The sequence below is a fragment of the Pollachius pollachius genome, assembly GCF_949987615.1.
Source record: "Pollachius pollachius genome assembly, chromosome: 8".
NCBI classification, from domain to species: domain Eukaryota; kingdom Metazoa; phylum Chordata; class Actinopteri; order Gadiformes; family Gadidae; genus Pollachius; species Pollachius pollachius.
In genome coordinates, this window is record NC_136941.1 from 15,282,254 (window position 1) to 15,307,876 (window position 25,623).

General features: G+C 48.2%; 1 protein-coding gene across 1 annotated transcript; it reads right to left on the reverse strand.

Annotated features, from left to right (window-relative positions):
- Positions 1 to 25,549, reverse strand: ift122 (intraflagellar transport 122 homolog (Chlamydomonas)). The gene is made up of 29 exons (XM_079740822.1): positions 25,418 to 25,549; positions 24,841 to 24,907; positions 24,523 to 24,607; positions 24,371 to 24,449; positions 24,194 to 24,270; positions 23,959 to 24,025; positions 23,716 to 23,862; positions 23,004 to 23,079; positions 21,940 to 22,131; positions 20,761 to 20,899; positions 19,500 to 19,702; positions 17,800 to 17,937; positions 17,390 to 17,554; positions 16,540 to 16,737; positions 15,647 to 15,787; positions 15,496 to 15,549; positions 14,274 to 14,435; positions 13,114 to 13,280; positions 11,714 to 11,885; positions 9,401 to 9,503; positions 7,417 to 7,557; positions 7,107 to 7,204; positions 5,756 to 5,856; positions 3,803 to 3,968; positions 3,360 to 3,477; positions 2,701 to 2,832; positions 1,837 to 1,916; positions 849 to 1,013; positions 1 to 557 (listed from the first exon to the last, which is right to left on the reverse strand). The coding sequence occupies exons 1-29, from the start codon at positions 25,474 to 25,476 to the stop codon at positions 471 to 473; spliced, it is 3,579 nt and encodes a 1,192-aa protein (XP_079596948.1). The 5' UTR covers positions 25,477 to 25,549; the 3' UTR covers positions 1 to 470.
- Between the last annotated feature and the right edge of the window lie 74 nt (positions 25,550 to 25,623).

Genomic DNA, 25,623 nt, shown 5'->3' on the forward strand with positions numbered 1-25,623 from the left:
TATAAAAAAGCATTTTGTATAACATCAGTATAAGAAGAAATACTTGAAATGCATGCATTCAAAGTTGCATTTCAGTCTCTGCGGCAGAAACCACCATAAATATATTCAGTTTGATAAATATAGTCTAATTTTCCTCGGTTCAGTTCCCTTCATGGCCCGAGCCAAAGCAGACTCCCCTTCAGGTGGTGCATCCGTGGACAGGGCCCAGTAATCTGATTCTCCTAAGCCGATCGAGGTTGGCTGACAAAGCGCATGGGCTCACAGTGTGTAATTACCAACACATAGCCACTTTCATTCCAACCTAATGACATTAGATGATCCTCCTACAAACAATAAATAAGATAGCTACATTTATAAACTAAACCGCAGCACCGTCACACAACACAAGAAAGCAGGGAGACGTCCCGGTGGAGGCTCAGCGGCGAGCGGTGGCAGAAGGCAGGACCTAGGAACGTCCCCTCCGCCTCCGATCAGTTGGGTTCGTCGATGGGTCTCCGGCAGTACGGACAGCAGTTGTGCTGTAGCACCAGGAGCTCATAATCCTCGCTGTGGAACATCTGCAAACATAGCACGGAGCACAAAGCAAACACACACACACACACACACACACACATACAAGGATTTAGCCACACAGGGAAGAGATACGACCTGCCGAAGTCAAAAGCAACCCGAGGTCGTTGAGATGGCAAACACAGATAACTAACCCGGTGTGTTGGAGTGGCAAACAAAGTCTGTGTGTGTGTGTGTGTGTGAGTGTGAGTGTGTGTGTGTGTGTGTGTGTGTAGAGGGAGTCTCAGGGGAGGGGGGTTTGGGGGGAGGGGGGTGTGAGTGAGCAGGGGGCTTCCTACCTTGAAGCAGGTGGGGCACATGGTGATGCTGACGTCGGGCAGCAGGGAGCGGAAGTACTCCCACTGGAGCGGCAGCGGCCAGCGCTTGATCAGGACGTCCCGGCGGCTCATGGAGCGCAGCACCGCGCGGCTCACCCGCACCGGGACGAAGTGGGAGCCCCCCTGCTGTGAGAAACAAGGGGACCTCAGCGCGGGGACACACACACCAGAGCTGGCTCCGTTACGGGGGGCTTTCTGGCGGCTCGCGCAGGTGTCCCGAAACACGTTGTGTTTATCGGCTGCAAACACAAACTCAGGAATTTCCACTCGACCCGCTTGGCCGGGTGTTTACGTCCTCGGTGCGAGCGTTCCCAACGTTCCGTACGAGAAGGGGAAGGAGAGCCAAGACTCCGGCCATGATTGGAGCACTGAGCTCCCACCGTCGACGTCAACGTCAGACGACGAGACAAGCGGTTTGGTTTGGTTTGAAAGGTTGTTTTCGCAGCGGGTAAACAAAGCATGTCTGCACACTTGAGAAGGACACCTGCCTGACTTCTCTGGGAAATCTCAACTGTCCAACAAGTTCAAACGAGACCCAGGGGTGTGGTGTTTTAATCGAGTCACATATGGGGCAGGGCCAGATATAGACTCAACGTAACTCAAGGGCTCGTATGATCACACTGCCGGCGACATGAAACACAACTCAAAACAATTGTTGCATAAACAACAACGTCATCGCTTATGAGTGAAAGTGTGGAGCTGATGCTAGCGTTGAACTGAAGCTGGGCGTGGTTTTTGCTTTGGACGGAGCGGACGGACGCCATTAAGACGTTGACACAGACTCATTAGCCTAATTAACCTTGCCCCTCCTGTGAGACCCCAATGGACACTTGAAATATTTACAGATCAGACATTATGTATCAGAACAGGAAAAACAGGAAGAACAATATCTAATCCTATATGTACACATCCCCCCCATATTTGCATCAGGTCTTGGATGTGTCCTCACCTCAAAGCTCATCTTGGCCGTGAACGGGTCATCCTCTGGGTCCTCCTCCGTGCCGTTCTCCAGTGTCATCGTCTGGGACTCTGAGTGAAGGGTGAAGAAGAGCTTAAAGCACTGGTCCATCACACACACACACACACACACAACCATAGGATACAATATGAAAATGCTTAAATTATCTTAAAAAGCATGAAGAAAAATGAAAGAGTGCCCTAGGCTGGAGATGTCTTCAGAATAATTAACAGTTCTTTAATGTGCGGGAGGTCCGCCGTGGTGTGGCTGTACGTGTGCGGCGAGCGAGACCCCGGTGCCCTTGGGAGCGTGCGGGCTAATGCAGGTTAATCCGAGCGCTGGGAGCCCGGGCCGCAGCTCTCAGAGGGTTAGTGTCATTAAGAAGAGACAGGAGAGCCTCTCTAACCCTATTAGCTCCCAGGGCTAAGATGACTTAGCTCTGACAGCTTAACCCGCAGCGCACAATCAAGGCCAACACAGACTAAACAATTTCTCAGAACTGTCTCGCGGGCGTCTGATGAGGCACGCCTTGGTGAGGGGGGGATGGGCCAAGGGGTTTACGAGGAGCGAGCTAGGCATAGCTACCCGGGTGGAGAGACACGGCCATTTAATCACCGCACACGTTCCCACACTACTGTTTTAATCATTTTTGTGTGCGCGTGTGCGTGCGTGTGTGTGTACATGTGCGTATGTGTGTGTGTGCGTGAGTGTGTACATGTGCGTGTGTGTGTGTGTGTGTATGCGTGCGCGGGTGTGTGCGTGCGTGTGTGTGCGTGCGTGCGTGTGTGTGTACATATGCGTATGTGCGTGTGCGTGCGTGTGCGTGTGTGTGCGTCCGAGCTCATCAAAGGACACCTCCAGCGCTCCGATCCTGCCACCTCGCCCCGCTGCCCTCCTCGGTGTGCGGGACCTCCAAGTCAATAAGACAAACCGCTTCCTCATCACCCACGCCTTCCTCCAGGTAGAACTGCACCAGGGGGAGAACCTCTGGGCCCAGACAACAACAAACAAAGACACGCCACATAAGCACCATCATTACAAGCTCTGTTATCTACCGCCACCTCTGGGGATCCAGGGGGCAGGTTATTGCTATTTGTTTAACTGTTGGATCCTTTTTATTTTTTTTTATCTTTATGGATTTATGATTTTGTTTATGCCCATTAGGGGTTGCTGGAGCTCCGAGAAAAGATAGCTAGTATGGGCTGACAGGCAGCCAGACAAGGATGAACTCATTGATTTTATGATGAGCTGCAACAGAAAAGATTATCAAAAGGATAGTCTTTCTGGAGCTGTAAGTAGCTAATAATGTGGAATTGCAGTATTTTGACTAGATAAATGAATACAATGATCGATGGCCCATATTAGAATCAGTACATTTTCTGTCAATCAATTAATTGATCAATTATCATTGTGCCACCATTAGTATTAAATAAGCTAAGGGATAAAAGCTGAGTAAATGTCCCGGATACAAGGTTCATCACAGGGCATGGTAGGCAGCTCTGTGTTCGACTCACCGTATGAGGAAGAGGAGTAGATGAAGGGCTGTCTGCAGTTGATGCATATGCTGCCTTGGCTGTTGAGCAGAGGGTTGGTGGTGGAACAGCGGTAGCACATCATGTCCTCAATCAGGTCCTACGCACCAAGACCGGACACAGTGTTTACAGCTGACAAGTTTCCCCCAGCCCAGAACAGCATCGCATCTGTTTACTATTCAGTCATTTTTTATCACATGCTGTTATCCAGATGCGACCTCCAAGGGAAATATTTAGTTTTTATGCCACCATTTTAGGGTATGTTTTATTGCACATTCCTTTTTAGCCGCTGGTCATACTTATAACACAATCCCACCACTTGAATGTTTAGCGGGTGTAACACATACAACAGCTTGACTTGAAGTGAACTCAGATACATGTCTTTAAGGTCCAACACCACCATCCCGGCGTTCCCCGCCACCCACCTCGCTGTCGTGGAAGGGCTTAGACCTCACGGTAAGGCTGCCCAGCTCAATGCTCTCCTGGAAGCGCGAGGGGATGTGCAGCTCCTGCAGCTTCTCATACGAGTACCTGGCCAGCTTGAAGGCGCCCAGCTTCCGACTCTGCTTTGCCAAGGCGTACAGGGTGTTACTGATAGAGGGGGGTCAAGGATAACCTAGTCTACACCGAGTAAGGAGGAAGAGCACGCGTTCCAAAACGCGTCAGCTCGACGGCTGGATTTACGGGCTCTTCTGTGGAGATTGATGTGGCTTGGCTAATTATATGTAGGTGTTTTCGGTTACGATGCCAGCGGTGACGAATTTCAATCTGCATGCGCTTGCATACCCACAGCGACACTCACGGTGCGTCCTCTCATTTCTCTTGTCAAGGAGAGCCAGAACTTAAAGGGGGGTAAAACACTAGAGCGACTTATGCTGAAGCATCGAATACGTCATTCACCACTCCACTCTCTCCCACCGCGTGATTTACAACTGCATGGGCCCCAACGACTCTAAAATAATAGCCTGGCCTTGGAGGTACGGTTGTTTATGGGCTGTTGTGGCATGCCTACACAAGCACATGCCCTGTCTGCCTGTGCAGGCGTCCCGTCTGCCTGAGAGAGAGAGAGAGAGAGAGAGAGAGAGAGAGAGAGAGAGAGAGAGAGAGAGAAAGAGAGGGGGAGAGAGAGAGAGAGAGAGGGAGAGAGAGAGTGGAGAGAGAGAGAGAGAGAGAGAGAGAGAGAGAGAGAGAGAGAGAGAGAGAGAGAGGGACACGCTGCTTGTTGCTGTTTTTTAAGGAAGCAGACTGCTGTTAGTAGTGCGAGAGAGAGAAAGGAGAAAGACAGAAAGGAGAAGGAAAGAGGGGGAGAGAAAGAGACAGAGAGACAGAGTCAGAAAGAGAGAGAGATAGAGACAGAGAGAGAGAAAGGAGAGTCTGAGAAAGGTGAGGTTTCCAATTTTAGAGAGAGGGATTCAGGGAGAAAGAAAAGAGAGAGAGCTGCGCACCAAAAGACAGGTTAATGGGTTGCAGCTGCAGCAGCACTGAGCTGGCGCTCCTCCATCATCCAAAACATGACTCTCTCTCTTCCACGGGGGTGAGTCTGCTATTTCCCCCCCCACCACCCATTCTTTCCACACCGCCGGGCCAACGGCTGATAAACGCACATCCATCTATTGTCTTGTTTGTCAAGGTTTTTCTGAGTGGGACTCGGCTGGGTTCTTCCACCAGGGTCCAGCTGATCCCAGTTCACCGTTTTCCACGCGACTCTGAGGAGTTTGGTTGGGGAGGACTCCATCAGTCCCAAGCTGGCTTCCTCTTCAAATGCCCCCATTTCCTTCCTCGTCCTCACAGAGCCAATCGGCTTCTCCTGTGTGCGCGTGTGCGTGTGTGTGTGTCATGTGTGTCTAAGTGCGTGTGCTGGGGCTTGCTGGTTCTGTATTTAGAGCTCAGCAGGTCAATATGATTGCATGTGAATTTAACTTTTACCAAACGGGTCTGTGTGAGACAGACTTGGGTAATCAGAGCTTTTGTTTTGGTTCTGCGTCGAAGTGTTTCTTCCTGGCATCTTTTCTCCCCCCCAGCTCCTTCCTCCACTCTTCATCATCACCACACATTCTCTCGCTCAGCAGCAGCCCTGGTTCCTCCCTGGCGCCGGTTCTTCCCTTGTCTGCCTAACGCCCCCCCTCCCCTCCCCTCCCTCCACCACCACCACCACCACCCCCACATCCTTTTCTCCGTTCCCCCGCTACACCAGTACAGCACCTCCGCAAACAGCCCCAAATTCTATCTGCTTTGCTTTGTTTGTTATCTTGGGATTTTCCTGGATATATTATCAGGGGGCAAACAGACACACACAGCACTAAACACAAACAAGATATTGGAATTGGCCCTGCCAAATATTTTCAATCATGGGACTATTTTCTTGAATGGAAGGATACACTTTGGAGATGCCCAGTGGCACGTCCTTGGTGAGGTTGTTGAGGAGAAACCTGCAGATGTTGAAGAGTGTCTCTGGCATGTGGGAGCTGAACGGCTCGTCCTGGGAAAAGGGCAAACAAATAAAAAGGAATGGAATCATAGAACAGGAAGTAGACAAACAACATGACCCAGAGTCTGTAATCAAAACATTACGGAGGTCTAGCCCTCACAGAGTGTATTGAATGTCTGACAGGCTGCTAAACCCTGTGGCTTGAGCCTTGGGAGAGAGAGACTCTTTCTGCCACTCTCTTTATTTATCTCACTCTCCCTCCCTCTCTCTCACGTTCCCTTTCTCTCTACAATTGGAAACCTCATCGTAAAATAACAGGCCTGCCACCCCCAGCCCTAGAGTGCAGGATCTACTCTTAATCATGGACCTTTGAGTGGGGGGACAGAGGGGTTGGTAGGGGCCAGGTGGGGGTGAAAAGGTGCATTCGTTAGTTCAATCATTTAAGACGTTTAGTTTTTTTTTTCGTGCTGATGGTCCCGGTCCACAGTGCCCGCTGCCAGGGAGAGTTGAAGTGAGCTATGGGGGCTTTCCTGCTCTGCTCCCAATCACGACCCTGTCTCTGTATGACACGGGGGGTGTGCCCAGGGCAGAGCACCTCAAACTGGGCTGGAACAACAAACAGAGGAGGACTGACACACACACACACACACACACAAACACATTGATGCTGGCCAGCGCACCGTGTATGCAGAGGTCATAATCACCCGTTGCATACTTTAGCAGGTTAGTGGTATTTTTGGTGGGAATTCTTTAGGGGTCGGGGTTGGGTTAGGGGGGGCTGGGGTTACAAGTGAGTAATTATGATCCGTCAAGACGCTGGCCGCCACCATGACAGTGGACAGAGTGGGGGGCTGGTAGGAAAACGTCAACCGTTGTGAATGTGAGGGGGAGGTGGGGCCAGTCGCTGGAGGGCTTCAGGTGGGGGCCTCTATGGAAGCGCGGAGGCTCTGAAGTAGAGTGTGTCTGCGTGTGTGTGTGTGTGTCTGTGTGTGTGACACATCGGTGCGTGAGCTGTTTTAATTAGCACAAGCATACCACTAGCATTTGAGTTGCTCCACATGCAGCCAAGAGCGACTATAATGGGAAACTGAATAGCTGTTGTTCTTCCTTTTGTCTCGGTGTCTCATGTCTTGTAGAGTATAATTACCTGTTTGTTTGAGCTGTTCTAATCAAACCCTCAGGCCGATCCACTGTTATGTGTTCACTCTGCCGGCTCACACTGAAAGTCTGCTCCTTCTTTGCGGTGTATGCTCTAACTTGTCCCCCGGAGCCCCGCTGGCTCTCTGGGCGGCTGGTCTCACCGTGTAGCGCTGGATGGAGTGGTACACGTGGTACAGCTCAGCCAGCCGCTGGAACACCTCAAACTTCCTCCGCATCTCCGCCTCTTGTTCTTCACTGTCTGGCTCACACACACACACGAACACACGCGCACGCGCACACACGCACACACGCAGACATTTCCATGGACCCAAACGGGTACACACACATGAACATGCACATACACGCACACACACACACACTCACAGACAATTTAATAAACAGATCTGTCTATCACAAGCAAGTGCTGGTCTTCCGTATTGGTTGCTAGTTCCAACAAGCACAAGGCCTCACCGCGGGCGATGTCCAGACATTGCATGGACAGCATCCAGTAGTAGTAGCCTGCGTCGTTGAACCTGCTCTCGCCCACTGCATTGTGGGTAAGCTGCTCCAGCACTTTCACAGCCTCATTCTGTCGCCCTGCCTTGTGGAACGCTGCAGAAGGGGACAAACAAGAGGAGGAGGGGGGAAGGGGGCGGATGGTAGTGTGTTGGCAAAAGAGACCAATACTTTGTTACCGCAAACTGTTTGTTTGTGTGTCTGCCCTAGAAAACTTGTGCAGTAGTAGAACAGAAGAGCTTATCTCCACATAATGCTGTACGTTAAACTAATATGGCGCTCACACCTCGTTCTAATCACAAGCCAAACCCGTGTTCAGATTTACAGTGCAAACACAAACAGACGTGTCTGCACTATAAGGGAGACATTAGCAGGCAAATAACACAACTACAAAAACAACTACACACACACACATATCACATAATTTCCCCGCAAAGTGCCAGGGGCAATTTGTACTCTGTATTTAAAAGTAACCGACACAAGTGTTCTCTCGCTCGCTATTCATGTAGTGAAATGACAGACACGCCGAGCACTTTTCCCATGAGTCAAACCGGCAGGCTGCTCATAACTTAACAGACGGCGTGACGGTGAAAGCCCGCCCCGGTCAACGGGGGTGCCTGGACGAAGGTTCCCCCTGCGGCGGAGGCTAATTAGACACAGCTTCAGTCACCCTACCTATGACCCCGCCTCAGCGGCCATGGGCGGCGCTCATGATGTACGGCATTAGCGGCAAATATTTATCAGTCCACTTCACCGGGTGAACAAAAACCCACAGACACACACACCGACAACCACGCACACATACAAACAAGCACGCTCCAGCTCATCTGCGGCTGATTAGTGTCTAGATGGAAACCAAGCGTGACCCTGTCCATGTCTCGACATGAACTGAACAAACATACACATGTTAAGCATGAGAGATCGGCCGCGGCGCGCTGCACGTGTCGAGGGGCTGGGCTCCTTTTTCCTTTCCTTTTTTAAAACATCACTTTATCTGAATTCATTTAACCAGTAATCATTTTTATATAGGTCATCCTTAAGATCTCCTGGGGGTTCCCTGGCCCTAGCGTGTGCGCCAGCGCGTGCAGGTGGGCCCCTCCCCCATCTCCCACCCCTCCCCTGCCTCCCGTCCCTCTCAGTGATGAGAGCGGAGCATAAGTATGTCATGTTAACTCTTCTTATTATACCTAGCTCTCTGCTTTTACTCCCGATGAGGCGCCCTAGTGGTGGCAGCCGTTGGGGAGATATATTAGGAGGTGCGCGTCAATCCCAATCAACTCTCTGCATGTCTGTACAGCGCGGGCTGCCTCGCTGAAAAACACCCAATCAGCACTTCGCATAGCCATGGTCCTGCTCCGGCAATACAATCAGACCACTTCATCCCCCGCCCCACTCTCAGGCCCGCACGCCAGGCGCGGGGAGATTATGCAGGGTAGGAAATGAGCTCTCCGGGATCATAATTATAAATCTATGAGCTGATTATAACTATGGTTACATTCGGTAATCATCATCACAGACGCTTGTAGTTGCTGGTTGCGATGGCGTGCGCGGCTGTCGTCCTGGTTAGAGGGTGCGTTGGGCGGCGCCTCGCTCCGCTACGAGCAGCGAAGGGTTTAACAGGACGAGCCGCAGAGTTAGGAAGAGAACAGGAAGTTGTGAAATATGGCCGAGCGAGCCAGGGCCTCTTATTGTTTCCATATGCGCTGCAGAGCGCCGGACGGGGGCTGTTATAGACGCAGGCGGATGTCGGCGTGTAGCGCTCCCGCCAGCCGACGTTGGGGGAAGAGGACGGGAGGGGGATGAGGACGGGAGGGGGATGAGGACGGGAGGGGGAGAGGACAGGAGGAGGAGAGGACAGGAGGAGGAGAGGACGGGAGGCCGGTGCTGGATCCGCTCGGGGGAGGCGTTCTGGCCAACAGTGAGCGAGTGCCGCACTCACCCTTCTGCGCCTCTTCAAAGCGGTCGTTCTCCGCCAGCCACTGAGCGTAGGGCACGTAGACCAGGTCCTTCAGCTGCGTGTGTTTCTCTGCCAGGGAGAAGGCCTGAGGCGCCGGGCAGGAAGCAGAGCGGGAGACACGCCGGACAGAAAGGGAAAGACAAATAAGCACTCTGTTAAAGACAAAAATAAGGGTCCCCACGTCAGAGCCACACGCCGTTAAGACACAACAGATGCCGCCGCCGCCGTCAGGAGGAATTTAACAAGCATTGCACGCACGCACGCATACACGCACGCAGGCATGCATAAATACACGCATGCTCGCATACACGCTCGCATACACGCACGCACGCATACACGCACGCATGCACGCACGCATACACGCACGCATACACGCACGCATACACGCACGCAAACACGCACGCATACACGCACCACTATGTCGTGCGTTATGTCCCGTGGGCTAGAGTCGTCCAGGCCCATTAACGCTGGAATAAGCCGTTGCATTGCTAGGACCGTGATACGTGCTATTATCATTATTTGCATTTTTTTGGGGGTTGGTCACAAATCCCGACATTGTCCTACTGCACAAGCAGGAAACAAGCACAGGTGCGAGAGCTATGTTGATTTCACACTTAATTAGCTGGGGATTGCAGACGTGTGAATGACAGGACGCGCAGCGCCCTTGGCTTGTCTGTCATGGAGACTGATTAACCTTCATGTCCTCTGGCCAAGCCTCAGTCAGCTCAGCCTGCGCTCAGTAATCACACAAAATGTGGACATAAAGTGTTCCAAGTGTGGCTCGTCTGTCGGTGTGTGTTCAGTTCTCTTAACTCTGTGCCAAGCCATCACAAATGGCATTACTGTGCAGTCAAACTGGAGTTGGACAATCCAGAGAATCCTCTGAAATAGTATCCATATGGTCCACTGTTTAATGAAGTCTGTCATGTATATGCTTCACTTCTTTCACGATTGCCCCCAACACACACACACACACACACACACACACACACACACACACACACACACACACACACACACACACACACACACACAACCTCGGCCGAGTGAAGGACATTAAACGCAGAGCTCTGATTACTCCACCCCTATGCCTCTATGTATTCTCCTGTTCCCCGAATGGATAGGATGGACAGCTTGGCCTTCAGCAGGCCTTTGCCTCTGGATGAGTGACCCAGGCATGCAATCTAGCTATACGTCAGTCGCTGGTACTTGACCGTACGTCCGTTATGGTCTGGGTGATTGTCGGTTATCTGATTAAATGTCTGTAACAGACAACACCGGCCAACAAAATGTGAATGAATAAAAAGGGGGAAAAAAATGATTTGCAAGTTTGTCTTTTGCTTCCCGGGATGCAAATGTGCTCATCTGCTTCTTAGTGATGCCTTTAACTCGATTAAAGGACTGCCAACCGAATTAAGGAAACACAATATTTTCTGTCTGTGGGCCCGATGGAGGCCTGTGATTGGAGAAGTCAATAGAAAAACGCTTTAACGGCAACGCTCTCCGGTAAATACGAGCATCGTTTTGTGTTTCTCCGTCTCTAATCGTGCTTTTGGGCACGGATTCAGAGAAATCTGAGCACGGCTAATTACCTCGGTTGTCGTGAGCGTTGGGTCGCTTTTTTGCCTTTTGTGTGAGGACATTATGCAGACCCATTGTCTCATTGTTTGGCTTTAGTCATGGATATTATAGCCAAGTAACACTGTACACACATACACTCACACCCTTCTGGAGGGTATATGCTGGGAGTCTGAGCCAAACACTATGGCCGTGCTTCTTCATATCGCCAGAGATGCAAAGACGTACAACATTTTGAATGCTTTATTGGGTGGTCTACATATAGCAGATAATATCTGTGTGTGTGTGTGTGTGTGTGTGTGTGTGTGTGTGTGTGTGTGTGTGTGTGTGTGTGTGTGTGTGTGTGTGTGTGTGTGTGTGTGTGTCTGTACACCATGTAAATAGCATGAGACTTCAGAGGGCAGGATAGTCTAGTGGCGAGTGAGTTTGACTCCAAGTAGAAAAGGAAACCGTGTTCGAGCCCCATTCGGTCCGCTCTCTTAACTGCAGGCGGGATACCTACTCATCCACGACAAGCGTCTAAAAAAGAAAATTCTGCAACTCCAACAAAACAAAAATAGTCTATAGTAAATAACATTGACTGAGACTAGTAAATAGGGCACTCCACATCTGCGCCGCGCTTGGCGCTGAGCGAGAGCCGAGCAGGTGTGTCTCCCAGGTGTGTACATGCATCTGTGTGTGTGTGTGTGCGTGTAAAGTGTGTTAAGTGTGTCAGACCTCGTCCCAGTGGCGCGCGTCCACGTGCAGCTGCACCAGAGCCTGCTGGTCGCCCATCTTGGCGTAGGTCTCCGAGGCGTAGCCGTGGTGCTGCAACTGCTTGAAGTACGCCGCGCACTTGGCCAGCGGCTCTCGCTCAGCCTTGTCCAGCTTACGGGCGATGTCGATCAGCCTGGGGGAGGAGGAGGGGGGGCGATGGGGGAGGGGGACACACACGGGGAATGAGCTCACTCTCAAAGGAGAGTGTTTTGTGTGTGTGTGTTTGCGTTTAGAGTGCAAATAAATCATCATGGGGGGGATGTGTGTGTGGGAGGGGGGAGGAGGGAGGGTTGCATTTGGGGGGGGGGGGGGGGGGGGGGGGACCACTATGACACCCCCAATTTATCAAGTTAACGCTGAAAACACAACGCGTCACTGGCAGCCGGACGGTGACCTCAGCCAGCCCTGATATGGCAGCTGGGGAGGGAGAGGTGGATTATTCCTCTCAGACCCGGTGTTCGGTCCCCACTGTATGACTATGACAGGAACCCGGCTCGGCTCAAGAGATCGGAGGGGCCCGGGGCCTCAGCGGGGCCTGTGATTGACAGCTAGCAGACATGCTGGGGGCCGTGTGTGAGGGGGGGTAGGTTGCTCACGTTGGGGAGGATTTGCAGGGGAGGTTGATAAGACTGGTCGGTCTGATAAGTCTCTTTGGCTTTTGGCTGTTAAACACGCTGGACACGGCCGCACACAGCTTTCCCAAGGGTCTAATCTGCGCGCGCGCGTGTGTGTGTGTGTGTGTGTGTGTGTGTGTGTGTGTGTGTGTGTGTGTGTGTGTGTGTGTGTGTGTGTGTGTGTGTGTGCAAAGACAGCTTCATTTGCCGTGTTTGTAGGACATCAATCTCTCCCCTGCCTGTAGTTTACTTTATCACAGGATTCACCCTGTGCTCTATCAGTCTTTATCCTTTAAATGTCAAAGAAGCCAGTAGTAGTAAAAGTAGTAATCAAGGGTGTGTTTTATGTGAATGATTTTTATGTACTCGATATTAACCGTGATGTCACTGCACAGAAGCAGGCTGTGCGTATCCATGGCGACGGACCAAACAACTTAATAGCGCGGAACCAAACATTCTGCACAGACGCTGAGGGCTATTAGGGGGTGATATAAAACATCTAAAGCAAAATCCTATTATCATATCAGTGTATTGAGTGGGTCATTAGAATAACATTCAAATCCAGAGCTTTAACCAAAGCTGGAGCTTTCTGACCCTTTTAAAATGAAAAAATAACTTCATTTGTTCATTCATTCCTCGACTCCTAATTTGACCAAATCGACCAAATCTAGAGCAGGAAACCATCAACATTAGAATGCTCATGGCACATGTCATCATCACACAACCATTAGGGCGCCTGCTACCCACATGTCGGCCCAGCCGTGCTCTCCTATGATGTCGATGGCTTTGAGGTGCTCCCCAGCTGACAGGTACATCTCGGCCGCCGCCCGCGGCTCCTTGCTGCTCTTGGCCCAGTCCGCCTGCTTGGCCATCAGCATCCGAGTGTTCTTCGGGTCCGTCGATCCTACAAACTCCTGCAGGGGATGACCAGGGAAAAGAAGGGGTGTGGATAGTCAGAGAGGTTTGAGGACTAAGCTATTTACACGTTAACTCGGTTAGCCATTAAGACTAGCATGGCGGTTATCGGACATGTAAAGGCCAGTGTGTTGGATTAGCACTGGTGTTTAGTGGTGGTGGCCTAGACACCCAGTTTGCAGCTAACTTGAGCAAGAGCTTAAAAAATAGAGGACACCGAAACAGCTCAAACATAGGAAATCTCTGCTACCTAAAACAAACAGACATAGAGTCCAGATGGCTTTGTAGCCATGTTAACACACATCAAGAGGGGCTGAATGCATATGCAGACTGATAGGTGCACACGCACACACACACACACACAATGAAAATAAGCAGTGTATAGCCGTTTCATATGTCGAAGGAATAGAAAGCGTCCAGAAGATCAAAGTGACTTGCACAAAGTAAACATACAAAATACTAGTTGGCCTCAACTCCAACTGACCTCACCCTCAAAGTATCCAATGGCATGCTCTGCTTCGGATTGTGTGTGAGTGTGTCAGTTTAATGTTCCCTCAGAGGTCTAATTGACAGTGTGTGTGGGCGTGTGTGTGTGCGCGTGTGTGTGTGTTTGCTGATCATGTGATATATGAAGAGATGCCAGTGACAGATGAGGCTCAGGAAGATGGAGCATGAAGGATCAGAGGGCCCCAACTTGGCTTGGCCCAGCGTTGTGAGGCAAAACACATGTTCTGTTCCTCCAAACAAAACACTGCTTCCCAGGTCTACACTCTTTTTTTTACCTTTGTGATTCCATTTCACATACAGATGTTTACCATATTCTGTTGTCACTTTATTATCATCATTACAGCTATTATTACTAATGTGTTTTTCATGTCAGCTGCTGCAACGGCCTCCATTCTCCCTGGGGGAATCACCAAACATCGATCCTGTCCATGGCGCGGGCCGCTGCTTGTGTCTGTGTATGGGTTCGTGTGGACCGGGGAACACACCTTGGCGTACTCGAACATGCGCAGGTCGGTGTACATGCTCAGGGCCCGGGGCTGGTGGCCGGTGCGCTTGTACAGCTTGGCGGCGTCGTGGAACTTGCCCTGGTAGGCGTGCACGTCGGCCAGGAAGAGCTCGTTGTCGCTCTCGCCTCGCTTCTTCCTCTCCTGCATGGGGGCGACAGAAGGGGGGTCACACCGGCACAGGCGCTCAGGCAAGAGACAAGCCCCGATTTGAGTGTGTGTGTGTGTGTGTGTGACGTTCACACGGACAAGCGGCAATGTGCAAGTCATGCCCACAGAGATACACGCGAACACACACACATCAATTGGCGTACTCAAATTGGAATACACCCATGCGTGCACTCACGCACACACACATACATACACACAGACACACACACATATATACACACACACACACACACACACACAGACAAAAAGGACATAGATAAAGAATGCCTGGGCTTCAGGACGAGGTCAGCCCCACAGCAAGAGCAGCAACTGCTAGACTGCAGACCCCACAGTTAGAGCGCTGGGAGAACAAACACCATTTCTGTGGATATCAATGAACCTTTCATTCCATATCAACTCCGATCAGCTGGAAGAAAGGGCCCTTTCAAAGAGCCACTTTCTCTCTTTTTCGAAAACTAACGTTCGGAGCCATTCTTATCTTATCACACTGAATATATGTAAAAATGGAGAAAGAACATGAATGCATTCATGGTCCCACCATTGGCTGGAATTAAACGTTAGCCAGATATCATCAAAGTTCACGTTACACATTTGCCTTTTTTTAGTGTTAAAGGCCTCTGTGTGTGAACGGGTGGAGTGTGGTTAAGACAAAAGATTATGCAGAGGCTTGTCTCTTCAATGTTTTTGGATTAAAGTAGAAGCCAAGGGAAAGCTTACAATGGAAATGTGTAATGAAGGACGTGTGTGTAGGAGTGGGAGTGTATGTGTGTGTGTAAGTCGTGTGAGTTTGTGTGTAAGACGTGTGAGTTTTTGAGTGCGAGTGTGTGTTCATGTACGTGTGTGGTGCGTGTGTGGTTGTGCGAGCGAGTGTGTGCACGGACTATTCCTTTCCTTCCAACCCGATGATGCAAGCGCCTTCCAGCCAAGTCCTATGCAACCCTCCCAACTTGTGTTAACCTTCACCTTTCTCAAGCAGAGCCTGTATACCTTTAACCCATAAAAATAATAAAATAAACGAATCCAAATGTTTTACCTCAATGCTGCTGATGAGTTCCAGATAACGTAGATCCCTAATTCGGATGAAAGCCTGCAAAATAAAACAAAAATATTATATTCATGCTTTTCAGTGTGCTTTGAAAAAATAGTGTGTGTAAGACTTGAGGGGGCGTAGGGGTATAACTGGCCTTCTTGGCAGTGTCAAAGTCAAGCCCTTCGAGGGCCTCTGTGGCCAGATCCCTCCAGTCGTTGTCTGTCACACCCAGGCAGGCGGTTTGGTAAGCCTCCTTAAACATCTTCCTCTCCAGGTACTGGTACATGGGAGCCGACTGAGGACAGGGAGGAGGTAAGGATAGCGCCGCCAAACACAGCCGCCGAGACGGCCCAGCGGAGACACGGGCGGTAAATCATGATCATCGCCGCTTCTAAAACGCCCAGTACCCCAGCACCGGATTGACCCAACGTCTCCTCTAACTGGATTACCCACTGATCAATGATGTCTGCCTGTGTTTCAAAACGGATTATCGCGATACTAGTTGTGAATGTTTCACATTTAAATACATTTTGAGTGCTTCAACCTCCCTATGTCTCAACGTCTGCTTATGAATAAAAAGATTTGTATTTAATCCGATTAAACTAAATCAAAAGGTTAATTTACATGGGTTTTTTTTGGGACATATCTCATGCACATTAATCACCATCCTAATTAAAACCTCACTAGTCACTTACGCCTACAACACTGATAAGTGATCCCTGCCATAGTGATAAGCCCCTATATTCTACTATCACTGCACAATGTCACAATGTCTGAATGGATCCTTTGTAGGCAGCTATCAGACCACCTGGTGTATATGTGTGTGTGTGTGTGTGTGTGTGTGTGTGTGTGTGTGTGTGTGTGTGTGTGTGTGTTTGTGTGTGTGTGTGTCTGTCTGTGTGCATGCGTGTGCGTGCATATGTTCGTGTGTGTGTGTGTGTGTGTGTGTGTGTGTGTGTGTGTGTGTGTGTGTGTGTGTGTGTGTGTGTGTGTGTGTGTGTGTGTGTGTGTGTGCGTGTGTGTGTGTGACCCCTGCAGCAGGACTACCTGGGGCACCTCCACGGCGGACATGGAGTAGACGTGCAGACAGAAGATCTTGGAGCCGTTGTAGCCCACCACAAACCCCTGCAGCTTCTGCTGGTGCACTGGGAAGTTACTGGCCTTAATGTTGAGGTAGCCGCTGCCTGAGAAGCACAGCATGTCCTCGCACTGCGTGTTCCAGGCCACGCTGTTGGCATTGGGCTCCTGGAGGGGAAGAGAAAGGTGATTATTAGGACAACACAACAAGGCCCATGGGGGGTGGTCTGGGGAGGAGCATGGTACTGAGAGCTAATTCTGTCTGATTGTTTTTACAGCTAGTGTCAATTAATTTATTCATTCATATTTTCATCACTCATCATTAAGCCCACACAGTATCATAACTAATGTAAAATGTCCCGCGTTGCACAATAAATATCAGTCTGGCTTTGGCTCAGCAGCAGTGCATTACCACATATGGGCGTGGCCTTATATTGTTCAAAGTTTTCCAGCCAATCAGAGTGACTCTGTTGCTCTCTTTGCTCATGCTGAATCCAGTGTGAAGCAGCAGATCAAAAACAGATTATTCTCAGATAAAAGCCTTCCCTGCAAATGTCTGTTGACCTTCAACATCGTTATTCAGTCTATCTGGGACAAAACAGTTAGGATCACTCTGTTGTTTTTCACACTCTCCGCGGGCGGCGCCATTGTTATGAATATCTGCCTACTGGGAAGTTCCTGGCTCATCATGCACTGAAAATCCCTACCCTTGCTCAGATAATTTTTTTGGAAAAAGCATTCAAAGGGCTCTGCTATCTGCAGTGAGTAACAAGATGTAAACCGGAGAGATCAGAATGGTCCCACAAGGCAGCCAGCTGACCTGGAAGAGCAGTTCTTTGGTGTTGATGTCGTAGACCAGGCAAGTGTTGTGCTCGTCCACCACAGCCAGCTTGTTGCGCGACGTGCTCATGTCCAGGCAACGCACCGACGTGGACAGCTTCAGTAGGGTAATGGCAAACGGGTTGTCCACAAAGATCTTCAGGATCTACACCATGGGGAGAGAACCAGAACTTGCTAGGATTACAAGAAACATGAGCAGTGTTCAACTTCAGGAATGAAGTTCAGCATGAGTCAATAAAAACAAAATCTGAATCCATAGCCAGCCCTTAAACCATAAATGAGCCCAACTTTGATGTTGGTCAGAGCGTAAACTTTAAAGCAATCAAATATGCTTCCTATTCCTTTTCACAAAATGGCATGAGAGTTGATCTGGTTATGATGATGACTCACAGCCCCGTTCTTCAGCCCCACCAGCAGGCCCTCTCTTCCAGGCGGCCCCCCTATCACTTTGATGTACCGAATCAGTGACTCCATCAGCCACTCCTTCTCCTTTACGCTGGTGAAGGACAGGCACTGCAGCCTCTTCTCCTACGGGAGGCAGGGAGAGAGACAGAATTTAAATATTTGACACATAATGTATGTATATTTTCACTGTAAATACACATTTACATTTATATTATTCTTATATATAGGATTGAATTTAATTTTGTTAAAAATGTTTATTACTTTACAGATTATTAAGCTGACTCTTATTTTATCATTGTGTTTTAGCAATATGAATGTACGTTTTCCATGTGAGTAAAGCCCCTCAAATCTTTAATCTTGAGAGAGAGAACGGGAGACAGAGGCAGAGACCCAGACAGAGAGGGAGACAGAGAGAGAGAGATAGACAGAGAGAGACAAATAAAGAAAGAGAGACAGAGGCAGAGACACTGGCAGAGTGACAGAGAGACAGAGTGGGAGACAGAGAGGGAGAGAAGGGAAGCAGATAGGGAGATAAGGGATTGTCATTCAGAGCACGCCGCCCCTTATCCAGCCGAGAAGAGATGGCCATTAGCGTGGCCCTGGACAACTTATTCAACAGGACTATTCAAATTCGACTCCCCCCCATTCCCCCCACATACAAGGCAGGTCATACAGTGCTGTCCTCCCGTTAAACGCAGCCAATGTGAGGTGTAACATTGCAACACAATCCTATTAAAGACAAATGTTAATTTATTTGGAAGAGACATGCAAAACCTATACGCACAAAGCGGCTCATTTATAAAGATAACAGCCTGTCTCGAGCAGAGAGAGAGAGAGCGAGAGAGAGAGAGAGAGAGAGAGAACAAGAGACAGAGAGGCAGACAGAGCGAGAGGATCCCTCTCAGACAAAGACAGAATTAAACAAAAAAAACTGTCTGTTACACTGTATGTACTCCCACTCAGCAACAACGTTTGTAAGATTCATAGAGACAAGATGCAGACACATATGTTCCGGGGTTCAGAGCGATACACCAGATTTCCTCTTCTCCTTCCTCTGTCCTGCTTACAGTCTGAAATGGACTGAGAAGGGCAGCGCTCTTGGATCACACAAACACAGCTGGATTCTTTTACGGGGCACGGCAATAACATCTGGGGAAACCGGAACCTCATGGCCCTTATCTTTATCTGGGGGGCATTTTGGAAGAAGCAGCACGCAGCCCGATCACTAATTCACTCTATTTCCATCATGTTAACAACGCAAGGAAACGTCTCTGTGGGCTCTTTGGCCATTTCTCAGCCGTGCATTAAAGTCATTTGCATAGGACATGAATGTCACCACGGGTCATTGGAAGTCAGTCTGGAGGGAGGAAAGCAAGGAAACCGCTGCTGTTGTTCCAGAACATTACCGGGCTGACTTGGAAATAAACATCCGCAAGCAAAGGAATCATGCAATTGTAGCGTGAACACAGAGAGAATACCTGAACCATTTTTCACTTTAAAACAATATACAGCATTTCCTTTGTCAAATGCTTTCACACAATGAGTGCATACATTCTGAGCAGGCGTGATGGGAAAATAATTGATTCCAACCCCAAACCCTTGCGATGCTAACGCCATGGTGTACCAATTGAGCTGCAGAGGATACCACACTTTCCATCCATTGCATACTGTCCCGTTTATCTAACCTGGCACAGGATGATGTGCTGGGAGCAGACCACCAGCAGGTTGCACTCAAACTTCCTGCAGATCTTCTCCTTGATGCGGTAGTGCATGTCCGACGTGTCGTCCGAGTAGAGCTCGTAGATGAGGATCTTCTCGGGCAGCTGGATGGCCAGCCGGTTCCTGTAGATGGCGATCTTCTTCACCAGCTCCCGGCACTTGATCCTCACTGTGAGAGGGGAGAGGGAAGGAGGAGAGAAGGGAAGAGGAGATCAAGATCAGCAGGCTCCAAAGAAGCTCAAATGCTATCCAGTGTGTGGTCACAGTTACGTTTAAAAACGTTATACCGTCTTTTGCAAAAAGAAAACGTTTTACATGATATACCAAGCTATTAACCATAGAAATATGTTGCAGGTTATTTTTGTATGTATTTTATCATATTAAACATTATAATCTTAAGAATACTCATGAAAGAATATTGAGGCTGGATATTGCTCGCCAAACTAAAGAATCGTTTGATTTGTTTTTCTCGTTATACGTTGTTAACTTCCTTCCACACCACGCTACTGTTACCGGATATTGGATGTCAACACCTTTCTCAAGCACCGTTAACACATAGAGGCCGCTAAATTACTGGGATAACATTGTAGGCAGTGTTAGTGATTTACACTATTCACACATGCAGGTAGGTTCGGGAACATTTCTGTCTTGCACTCATTCACGCATGGCATAGCAATACCGGAATATGGGCCAGGAGACCAGCAGAGGGCCGTAATGCAACACTGAGAGGAGTCACAGACTCAGTCTTGAGAGTGGTTCGCTCCCTCTACACGTATGGATGACAGCTGCCATAAAACTCATGGATTGAGAGGAGCTCCCTTATTTCGGATCCTTTCCAGAAAAAAAAAGCTTGTGTACGAACATCAGAAGCTGTATTGATATTACTATCGGATCACCCGATAAGCATAGGGCGTTGAGATAAACAGTCGCCGATTTCATATACATCCTCAGTCTTAAGCCAGTCGACTTAACCCTTTACGTGCCTTGACCCCGGCAACGTGACTGCTTTCATTCACTACCCCGACGTAAAGGAAGCGATCCGGAAACATTACCACGTCTTTGTCAGGGAAATTGACGGTGCGGATTTGGTGGAATATCGATCCTGGTTTCCATCCCCACATGAAAATGAAAATCTTTGGGAACTTTGCAGGGTAAGACTGCATGTGTGAAAGGTGCTTAAAAAAGACAGACAGAGAGAAGGACAGAGAGGCAGACAGAGCCCGGCACCTTTCTGCTCGGTGATGAGGTGCTGCACGATGACGTCTGTCATGCTGTCCCTGTATGCGTAGCGGTCCTTGTAGAGGCCGTGAACCGTGCTGAAAATCAGCTGGTAGAAGGCAATGGTCCCGTCCTGGCAGCCCAACACCTGGCATGCGAGAGGGAGACAGAATGAAAGAAGGGACAGATAAGATTATAACAGCACATCCCATTAACACGTCTATAAAAAGAAATGTAAGAGTGGCAGAATGTTCTCGTTGTTAAAGAAACGGTGTCTCGCGCGGTGGCACCAGGGCTACTCACAGCTCCTGCTCTCTCGCGCTCATACGCCTTGTCACACTCCGTTTAGTTATAGGGTGTGTGTGTGTGTGTGTGTGGGGGGGGGGGGGGGGGGGGGGGGGGGCGTGCAGAGGTGTGAGGGAGGTAGAATAAGTACGACTTTGTATGACTGGAATTCAAAGTGGTTGCTGGTAAAATATGTCAATGGTGGATGGTTGATTTTCTTTATAATTGATACGTCGTCTTCTTTCCTATCGATAACCTTTTTTTTTTTTTAACTCTAAACGTAAAGAACTTTCTCTATATTTTTTCTGTAGTTACTCCAATATCCCATAGGATTCTTTGGTTCTCTAGATAGATGCATGTGATCTGAGGTGTGATCTGAAGGTAAAAAGTGTTTGCTAAATTATTTAATCTTAATGTACAGGAAATGTGCATTATTAATTCAAGAAAGGAAGTTCAGGATGATTAACATAGAGGGAGTCATATCCTACAGGGAGTATCAACCTACAGAGAGTCATAACCTACAGGAGTCAGTAAGGGAATCATAACCTACAGGGAGTAAAAACATACAGGTCGTCATAAAGGGAGTCATAACCTACAGGACTCATAACCTACAGGAGTCATCATGTACAGGGAGACAAAAAAAAGTCATAACCTACAAGGAATCATAACCTACAAGGTGTATCAACCTACAAGGAGTAATAAAGGGAGTCATAGCCTACATGGTGTATCAACCTACAGGGAGTAATAAAGGGAGTCATAACCTACATGGTGAATCAACCTACAGGGACTCATAAAGGGAGTCATAACCTACATGGTGTATCAACCTACAGGGACTCATAAAGGGAGTCATAACCTACAGGGGCTAACCCGGGGGATAGTCATCTCCAGGAGACGTTGACCCACCACATAGTTGGAGTCAGGCTTGACCCGGCACGTCCACACCCAGGAGTTCTGCTCCCCGACAGTGCCTAGCCGAACCCCGTCCTTGGTGTAGAGGGAGGCCTGCTTGTCCGAGCCGCACATGACGATGTACTCGCCCTTGGAGAAGTAACTGACGCAGCAGGGGTCGTAGGTCAGCGTTCGGTCTTTACCAATCTTTGAGGAAATGGAAAGAGAGAAAAAAAACATGAAGGAAAAAAAGGAGTGTTCTTCTCAATTCTGAAGGATAAATAAATCATGTAGGATGAAGGGACCCAGGACAACCAGAGATCACTGTCAGAGACTCTTCAAAAGACACAAATCAACATACCGCAATCTATTGAACCCTCACTTTGGGAATACAATGAACACAAAAGAAAAATGTTTCGCTGTCTTTATTGTGGCGGTACTCAAGGTCCATTGCGCATAATGATATCACTTTCAGCTGGGTGCATCTGTTTCTGCTCACTCTGGGAAGGAACCGTCTCAACCGTCAGCCTACTTGTACACTGAAATACACATTTGGACAGTTGTTTTATTACAAGCTATTTTGAGCCACCGTAATCAAAACAGCATGTTCACTTAAACAGATAAACAGGCCGCAGACAATGCCTGAGCCGAAGGTTTGACGCCGGAGAAATGAAGAGTGCATAATTGTCCATAATTACAGCACTGCCAAAGGAGATTATGGCGGGAGGAAGAAATTCTGGGGGAATTATTATTGGAAGAGGAGCCAAATCGTTTCCAATGCACCAATGTTATGGATTCAACCGCACCTAGCTACAAAAGAGGAAAAAACAGGTCCCCGCCAAAGCCTTAAGAATAACTTCATTTAAGAAGGGACGATAAGTATTGTCCTGTTTGTATTTTTATCAGCACAGTGATGTTATCATAACTAACAATCATGATGATAAAAAAAAATATGTTAACTGCACTCGTCAATCGCCTCCTTCAAGCTCTGACAGTGTTTCACACTTTTCGCACAGAGGTGCAAATTGGTGACAGTCTGGTTGCCTGTACTTGCTAACATGGGAGCTGCCGTTGCTCACCTGCTTTCCACTTAGCTGGTAGAAGGACAGCTTCTGGCCCCAGTCCGCCACAGCCAGAATGTCATTGTGCTCATCCCTATGAAAGTGACCAGTAAATAGTTGGTTAACAATGAAGTTATAATGACCTACCATAGTCGTTGGTGAAACCATGATGAGTCTAGCTATTCGTCTTGCTAAATTCCCTAGTGTATATACCCCTACTAAAGACATCTTTATTTACTTCCCCTTTCAGTCTTCCTATACCATACGCCATATGTAGATATCGGAATTGAAGAAGCTTTCCTGCTGTCCTTTTTCCGCTGACTCTTCCTCCCACATATTATCTCCATCTGCCGGTTTCTCCCTTCAGTTATTCTCTCGTATAGCTGCTGCTGATGACGAAATGTTTGCCCTGACTGTAGGGGGCGTTATAGAGCAGACACAGCTGCTCTGGCACCAATGGCCATATCGTATTCTTGCTCCCAAAACGATATGCACTCCAGCAGTCCCTGTCATAATGGGAGTGGTTAAACACTGCCATCTGCTGGCCCTGCATTAGATCTGCATCTAAATGACCCTGTATTCTCGATACCTTTTTATATATTTATTATTTTCATCTAGGTGACCTTGAATTTACAATGTAAACAAGGACAACCATTTTTTTTACACCCGTCATAGAATAAAAGTGCTGTGCAGTGCAAGTCTGATTAAATCGTTTCTGAGAAGGACTAACTTGGAAGGGTTCCAAGCGATGGACCAGATTGGTGAGGAGGAGCCCCCTGGTTGCTCAATCTTGACCTTCTCTTCCCCGTTCTTGTTCCTGATGCTCACCACTCCGTTCATCATGCCCAGGGCCAGGTACTGGCCGTCATTTGTCCATCTGTGGATAGCCAAACCAAGGAATCAGAAAGGCAAAAAATATAAAAATAGGGCTGAAATGTTAGTCAACACTAAAGCGTGTCTGTATGTCACTTACCCACAACATGTTATCTTGCTGCTTACTTTATGCTTTGAAACAGATTTCTGCTCAGGGGACCACAAACCTAAGAATTGTGTGAGAAATTAATGAAACTATCTGTTTGACTTGTGTTCCGACATGAATACATTATTTTTATAATTGTCTGAATACATTTATAAGCAATGCTACTGAACCATCCAAAATCAAGCACAGACATGCACGCACACACGCACGCACGCACGCACACACTTACCAAAGTCCCCAGATGAACAGGAGGCAAGTTGGTGGGTGACAGGGTTGTAGGCAACACATTGGATGGAGTCATTATGTCTACATAAGATACAAAAATAAATACGACTATTAAGATCCAAGAATTCTAGCTATATAGAACTACTTTGTACCTGTTATAGTGTGCAAAGAGGACACCCACGTGTATTTCAAAATACCCTCCAGCTTAGATGTCCATATGATTATGCTTTTGTCCGCCGAACCCGATGCAAACCTCTTTCCTACAGAGAGAGCATGTTAACGTATGGTTTTGCTCGTATTTCAATGATAGTTATGATTATAAAAAAAAATTACCATCTTTGGCGTAGGCAACACAGTAAACTGTGTCTTTGTGTCCTTTGAGCGGTTGAATAAGAGTGCCATCTGATGTGTCATACACCTGAAAAACAAAACTATTGCGTTAGGGACCAGGTAGCCTATCATTAGTTTATTTGATACAGATGTTATTAATATTTATTCTCGTGTTTATCAGCGGTGTTTATTCATAATACTTTGTGATGATTTCTGTTGCTGTTAACCATAATTTCCCCTCTAAGATAAATACAGAACAATCTATCTATATTATATCTAATCTAAGATAAGTGTGAAATAAAATACACCTGACAGTCTTACCAAAACACGGTTACCAGCAGCAACAATGAGTTGGCTACCATCTGGTTTGAAGGCAAGGTCGTAAATACTGAAAGCGAGGAAAGGAAAGGAAATGAAAATATGAGACACTTCAGTGAATCTGACATGTCGTAGCTGTATTCCTTTATATAGACTTGGTGCGTTCATTTAACACACAGGAAACTTCATTCCTGTAATACAAATAACGGTCACTTGCAGGATGAATCTCACTAACGCCGAATATTGTGCAGCAGCTTCCTATCCATAGAGATGTTAGCCTAGCGGAGCAGCTAGAGACCCCAGCTAACGTTAGCTCCCCTCCCCTATATGCTGTGATTACTGAGATGAGTCCTCGTATACTATTATGTTATTATGCAAAGAGAAGTCAATCGTCACGACAAGACATTGGGAAGGTTAAAAATGCTGTAATTGAAGGAGTGATAAACGTCAAGAAGTATAAGTTGGCTTGCTTAGTTACGAGTTAACGTTAGTTGACATAGCAACCCCCGTTGCTACCCATATCCCTGCATCAAGTAGAGCTCAGAATTACTCAAAATAGCTTATACACTTTGGTTCTTACCATTGTTCAATTTTGTCGCGATCGTGAACTTTGTCTATCCATGTCGGCACGGCTCTCATTCTGTCTTTTTACTGTGAATATAACATAGAAACGGTTATTCAACAGGTTTGCACCAGGATCGGCTCTCACAAATGTACTCCTGCTGCGCATGCTCCGAGATTGTGCTTCCTGTGTTTTGATCGGCGCGCGTAGCAAGGCGACATCAG